Source organism: Macrobrachium nipponense, chromosome 22, assembly GCF_015104395.2.
Source record: "Macrobrachium nipponense isolate FS-2020 chromosome 22, ASM1510439v2, whole genome shotgun sequence".
Lineage (NCBI taxonomy): Eukaryota > Metazoa > Arthropoda > Malacostraca > Decapoda > Palaemonidae > Macrobrachium > Macrobrachium nipponense.
This window is the reverse complement of record NC_087213.1, coordinates 1,933,342-1,940,841: the sequence shown is the minus strand read 5'-3', so window position 1 is coordinate 1,940,841 and position 7,500 is coordinate 1,933,342. Positions and strand designations below refer to the sequence as shown.

The following is a 7,500-nucleotide window of genomic DNA, read 5'->3' as shown; positions in this document are numbered from 1 at the left end:
TATTATATATATTAGATATATATATATAATATTATATATATTCTATATATTATATATAATATATTTATGGTGTGTGGTGTGCGCGCGCGCGCGCAGTTTAAACACACCGTATCGTGTTTCTAAGAAATCAATAGAATGATCCACAGTGATATCCTTGTTTATCCAGTTAAAATATATTATTTATGGAAATATGTACAAAGCTTAAAGCTTTCGTCCATCCTCCTGTGGACTTGATCACTAACGAAATGCATTTAGTTAGTGGTCAAGCCCACAGGAGGATGGACGAAAGCTTTAAGCTTTATATATATTTCCATAAATATATTTTAACTGGATAAACAAGGATATCACTGTGGATCATTCTATTGTTTATAATATAAATAATGTTTATATTCTATATATAAATAATTATATATATAGATTATGTATTATTTACATTGTAATATAATAATAATAAATAATCTATCTAATAAAATCTATTTATAATTATATATATATATAATATAATATATAATAAACTTACAGCTGTCTTTACACCACATTTTGAAACTAACTTGTATTAAGGCAGTAAATTTTCTAACAATTGCCAAAGTCTTAGGAAAAGTAGAATTTAGATGAGCTTATGTACAGAATATATTCGGCAAAATTCACACTTGGCGGTCTTAGAGATACTATAGGTCTAAACCCATTAGCCAGCATAGGACTATAAACTATTTATCAAGTATAGGACTAGATTCGGCTATAAGTCTAAACCTTTTAGCCAGAATATGTAGTACTCTGTTTGACTATATGTATAAACCCATTAGACTATAAGGACTAGTTTCGGCTATGTGTCTAATCTATTTAGCAAGTATAGGACTAGATCCGAATATAAGTACACCCTTTACCCAGTTTAATACGAGTTTCGGCCACAAGTCTAAACCTATTACCCAATATTGGACTAGTTTTGGCTAGGCTATAAGGTCTAACCCCTTTAGCCACTATAGACTTTGTTTAGGCCATAGGTCTGAGCCGGTTTGCCAGTATATAACTAATTATAGCTTTAGGCCTAAACCCTTCAGCTAGTATAAGACTACTCCGCTTTTTTCCATCTGTCCACCCCCCTGTGGTGTTTGCGTATGGTAACACTGCGTCCCAGGCTTTAGATAGTTAAGCTATGTGTAAGTTTTAGGTAAATAAAAGGATATCTGGGTGTACATTTGCAACTGAAAAGTGTTTTAATAATTTACTGTATGCGAATTACACCGTTAATATTCGAAATAGGGTATTGTTATTATTGTTGAATGTAAGCTGAATGTAACTATCTAAAGCCCGGGACGCAGTGTTACCATATGCAAACACCACAGGCGGGTGGACAGATGAAAAAAAAAAACAAAAAAACAGAGTATAGTTACGGCTATAGGTCTAAACCCTGTACCTACTGTAGGACCAGATTCTGCTTTAGGGGAGCCACTTACCAACATTAAGAATGACGAACAAAGCGATTCTCTTATGCAGATTACAGTGCTCGACTGCGATGGCCACCGTAAGGCCGCCGAGGAACATCATGTTGGTTTCCTTCATGTAGACGAGGCAGCATTCGCCGGTTGACAGGATGCCCAGCAGCGGGAAAGCAAAGACAGGAATCAGAGCCGTCACCGCCAGCGGCAGAGCCTCTGTCATCCAGTAGGCTGCCATTATTAATATGACGTAGCCGCATCTTGCTGCCTGTTGATGAACAAGGAGAAGAAATGTAATTATATATTGCATTGAACAATGGAAGACGTAAAATTAAGCGCTTCCTGTTTTCCACGCCAGTTATTATTAATCCAAGTAAAACTTCAGTTTAGGTGACACGGGGAGGCCCATGCAGGGACATTAATTCTCAAGTCTTTCACTCTTCAGGTTAACTAAACATAAATTTAGTCACTAAAAGAACTTAATCTAGTAGTTAGCATTACAAGGGTGACCTTTAGGCATAAGGATACCTTGAGTCACGTTTAGTACCAACCTCCAAGAGAATGAATGCTAAAACATTGACAAAAGATGGTCAAAACTCGGTAACAATACAAATCATTACGGGCTGCTCTAGGAGTAAGAGCCCATGCCGGCATAAGGCCAGGCAAATATAAAACAACAGCAATAAAATTCCATTAGATTTTAGTACGTTTAATATTAAACGGTCTATTTTTCATTTTGTTTGTAAACTAACTACAATGGGCTAATGCAACAAGAGGATGAGATTACAGTCAGAAAATGCTAAATTCTACGATGTCAATAACCTAGATGTTGTAACACCAGTTTAAGTAACCATAAATCGATCAAATCATGATAAATTCCCCAGCGTATCGGTCAGGGCATTTCATTGCGTCACTCAAATAAGGACAACAGTGACACCATTTGAATTCTAAGGCTAAGATTAAGTAGTGGATAAGTGTGCAATTATCAAACTTTTTATGACAATTTATTTACTTATAAAGTGCATGCAGCATTAACGCTCTGGGGAAGCTTAAAAATTAATTAGTGTGATCAGGCTTGGCTGAAGCACATAAACAATTCTGTGCTCCAGTTATTGAGTTCCTTTAATGTAACAACAATAATTTACCCAAAGCTGACTTTAATAAACTTTGGCCTCAGTTTGTTGGCATGCTAGATTTTGGGAACGAACCTATATACACCGTCCATCTGGTCCCAAAGACTTGAGAGCAAAGTGAGCTAGAACGGCGCCACGGGGAGAGAGAGAGAGAGAGAGAGAAGAGAGAGAGAGAGAGAGAGAGAGAGAGAGAGAGAGAGAGAGAGAGAGAGAGAGAGAGAGTCCTTTTGGAAGCGACCACCTGGATCAAGGCCTACCACTACCGGCAGATAACAGAATATACAAAATGGCGGCTTGGGCGGAGACATTCTTATGTGCGAGCACGACTCGCCGGTTATCAAAATTCGTCCAAGAAAGTATGTCATCGTGTTAGATTATGAATCAAAATGACAATCTCATGGACCAAAAATAAAAGGGGAGTCGTCATGAGTGAAAGTAAAACTAACACTATTACTAATCCTCTGATGAATATATATATATATATATATATATATATATATATATATATATATATATATATATATATATATATATATATATATATATATATATATACATATATATAATTGTATAATATATGTATAAAGGACTAACTCTTAGGCCTATAAAATCACCAAATCTGCACACTTTCACAGGCCTTCTTTTGAGTAGGCCTATACAGTACCTAGCTTGTGTGTTTACACTACAGATTACGTGCGGTACATTAAGACCGGTACACACTGATAAAATCATTACATGAAACTTCACTTGAATTTTTCAATTAGGAAGCATAGTTTTACGTTAAACTGGAAGGTGCATCAAAAAGTTTGAGTTCAATCGGTTCAATGCCAGTTTTATTCAACCACGACAACTCTGACTTAGGCTAATGATCCTTCAACCTCATTAAAAATTAGAACTAACTACTGTATCCCTTTGCACATGCAAAGAAAAGATTTTTTTCTACATACATAATATTAGCTTAAATTATCGCTATTCCTTAGGCCCAAATCCACCTCTATCCAAAACATTAAACTAGAATAGATGGCCTTTTACAGAGATTTTAAATTATGTGAGACTAATTTGCAACGCTTCACAAATACATAAATGACTTGACTATTGCAACTGAGCACAGAATCCTAGTTCAGTACACACACACACACCACACACACACACACACACACACACACACACACACACACACCACACACACACACACCAGAGAGAGAGAGAGAGAGAGAGAAGAAGAGAAGAGGACGAGAGAGAGAGAGAGAGAGAGAGAGAGAGAGAGAGAGAGATTTAATGGAAGGAATATGGTATAAATTAAGAGAACATAGACAATTGTCTGACTAAATCACCTGAGAGCAGACCATAGGATTTCTGTCAAGAGGCAAGGATTGCACACATCCGCAAATTATTACCATTTGCTTTTACAGCATTAAGGCATCACCCACATGTAACTAAAGACAATATGGAGCTACTTTGGCTTGTTATCTGCGTGTCATGAATCTACTTTTGGTATGCGATCTACACTGTTATCGCTAGAATATATTTTTTTCTTATCTTTTAATTACATTTTCTGTTATATTATGTTCATGTCTTCACGTTCACCTCCGAAGTGCTAGTCTAAACACGGCGGAAGCTCCTTGGGACGCCGTGTTTAGTACTATGTAGCCCCTCGGTGTAGATAAGCCAAAGTAACACCAACAGTGTTTTGAGATCATACAACTGAAGACCCATAAACTACCAAGATATATTACTTAAAATACGGTTGGTAATTAAGAAAATGACCTTGATGAATCTAAACCTGAACTTGAGTAGTTCAGAGCAGATGTGTGACTTGCTTTCTCAAGAAGCTTCAGTTTATAGTTTATAAACTGAAGCAACAGTCTATAATATAGACTGTTGCACCACTTAATAAGTGAATGGTTACTCTTGGCTTTTTCTGTTAATTTCTCTATTAGATTACTAGATTAACTTTACTGCAATACTGTAGTTGTTAGGGATAGGGCATCAACTGTAACAAAAGATGCCAAAGTTTTGAGAGTCCAGTTAATGAATGCTGCAGACTAGGCCTTGAGATTGTTGCTGATCTAAGCAAATTCCTAGGGTAAACCTGGAATTAAAGCTAATGGAGCAATGGCCACAATACTTATAAAATGTGACGGAACAAGGCTATATCTCGAATATAGCTTTCTGGTGGAGGCGTTAGTCATGAATATATACAGTGAAAGAAAAAAATGAATCCTTTACTCAGAATGGAAGGGATGTAAGTGGGGGAAAAAACTGTTTATGCAAGTTACACTATACTACGACTCGGCCTAATCGATAACATTTTCATTATCAACAAGATCTTTCTAGTTTATTTTTTTTCCATTACCAAAAGATTAGAAGTTTAACGTTAAAAGATGGGGAAGGGTGGCGTTTCAGAAACTTGAAACAATTCTATTCGACCAAGACATATCGAGAACTAATAGGCCTATGCAACAAGCAGTCGGGTTTCAGAGAACTTAATTTCTAAAAATATCAACAGTTAAGAATCTAGACATCCATGAACGTCCTATTAAATCTATGGTGAAGAGAACTAGATTCTTCAGCAATAAACTGAACTGGAGTTCTAATCAATAAAATGACTAAAATCACAAAGTACAGGTAATAGTCAAGTTTGAATTTAAACAGGCGTATTGAAGTGCAGACCGATCTACTCTATGATTTGTGGCTTTCATTGCGCAGACGGCATTCTTGGTCTAAACAGAAAATTATGTAGTTTAAGTCCTATGCTGATTACTATATAATAAAAATCAGAGTTAAGAATTCCAAAGTATTTCCTAACGAATGTCGAATTATTTCTAGTTAATTTAATGTCTATATATCATGATCCTTTAAACTAAATTGTTCAAATTCCGTTATAATGTTTGTCAGAGAGGGTTTCATTATAATTTTCCTTGATTGAAACCGTTTCTGATGTTTGAAAACGCTACAGTTTTATACCATGACACGTATGAGACTAGTTTTGCGCTAGACTTAAATTTACGAATCTTCCTTTGGATTTTACTTTCAGGAGAACAAAACTATCAAATGATCAGGAATATTTTAACTTTCAACAAAGCCAATAATATTTTTTCTTTAATTTTGGGACTATGGCAAAACAGGATGGAACCGCTTTCGCGAAAAACAAGAAGTCTGAAGGGCCGACCTACTTAAAAAGTAGAAGAAAAGGACAGACAAGTGTGACTATATGGAGTAACTGATATACGGCGACAACTTGTCCAGACACACTTGCTTAGGCCTAACCACGGACTAGAATTCTATCTAGACCATGGGCCTAACACCACCCTGACAACAGAAGTCCTTTCTAATTCGTCACGAAGGACCTCCTCCTCCTCCTCTTCTTTTTCCGCTAATAGAAATGGAGCCGTTGTTCAATGGGCCCTTATTATGACATCGAAGCCTTCGTCCTACTTTCTGCATAACTTTAGACAATTTTTAGTTTTCTGCATAAGAGAACTTTTGAGATGACTATTTGTCTGTCCGCCCTCAGATCTTAAAAACTTAAAGGGCTGCAAATGGATATGTTGATCATCCAAGCTCTAGTCATCAAACATACCAAATTGCAACCATCTTGCCTCAGTATTTTTAACTTTATTTAAAGTTCAAGTTGGCCATGCTCGTGCGTCTGGCACCGCTATAGGTGCCAACAACACAGGCCACAAGCGGGCCGTGGCTGAAAGTTTCATACAGCATTATACAATATACAGAAAATTCGACTGCGCCGAAGAAACTGCGGCTTATTCTTTACTTGTGTTTTGTTCCTGAAATTCGCTCCTCTGAACGCGATTTCCTCGATGGCAAAAGTAGTCAAGTTGAAGGATATCTTCTAAAAAACTATAGCCTTTTTGACGAAATATTTTGATGGGAGTTGTAAACTGTCTAGGTTATTGTAGCTCTGTGTACTATTAAGTTACCCAACGTACAGCTCAAGAAACTACAGAAAATTATGAATGGAGCTGCTAGACTGATAAAAGGTGTTGCTCCAAGGAACAGGACTACCTGTCTTAATTGACTTGCACTGTCTTCCGGTGAAAGTCAGAATAACATTTAGTTATTATATGTGCATTGACCCATGTTGTTAAGACCGGCTCTCCTCGGTATTTGAGTGACCCACTACAGTTTATACAACCAATAAATCGACCTGATACAAAACTGTAATTATAGTTACAGATGATTTTAAGTTGGTAGAGCCGTGTTTTTTCTTGTCTATGGCTCCACAGCATTTAAATATGCAACTCTTAGATTATACAACAAGCTTCCTCTTGAGCTGAGGCACACTGATTATTTGAAGGCTTTCAAAAGGAAACTTAAAACTTTTTTTTTGTTTGATCGATGCAGTGTGATCAAATAATACATCTGATGAATAAAACTGGTAAGTCCTGAGAGCGTTATGGAAGTGGTGCGGGACCGAGATACGCAGTCAGTCAACAAGTAACAAGTAAGTAATAAGTTGTTCCTTTGCTACGTGAAGAATTTCTTAATTAAATCTTAACCTAACCAGGAAAAGGAAAAGCTTCGTGTTATATTGAAAACATACGTTACCCTCCAAGCAAATTTTTATTATCTCCTATTCTCTATTACGAAACTACGCCTATAAGAAAACAAAAGTTTCTCCCTTTCACTTTCATTTTAATATTCAAGATGTGTGAATTTGATATCTAAATTATGTCCAAGATATTCATAAGCCTTTCACCAATGACTTTTTGGTATTGCAAAAACGTCCAGGGCTGAGGGACGCTTAGTTTGCCATCGCATTAGGCCGATCTCTCAAGGTTTTACTTTCGCATTTTCGATGGTCTCCCAAATTCGACCAGTGGGGATTTTCTGCTTATTTCGAGATGACGATATTGACAAGCACAGAGCACCTGCTCTAGAGATTGTTCCGGAGCCGAATTACGGATCAA

The 7,500-nt window shown here is 36.7% G+C and overlaps 1 protein-coding gene across 7 annotated transcripts in view; it reads right to left on the bottom strand.

Moving 5' to 3' along the window:
* Nucleotides 1-7,500, bottom strand: part of LOC135198435 (Na(+)/citrate cotransporter-like) — a 122,840-nt gene that overhangs the window by 18,724 nt on the left and 96,616 nt on the right. For all 7 annotated transcript variants that reach the window (XM_064225975.1, XM_064225979.1, XM_064225980.1 and 4 more), the window contains one exon: nucleotides 1,455-1,704. In XM_064225975.1, the coding sequence (XP_064082045.1) occupies nucleotides 1,455-1,704 (250 nt within the window). The remainder of the gene's footprint in view (nucleotides 1-1,454; nucleotides 1,705-7,500) is intronic.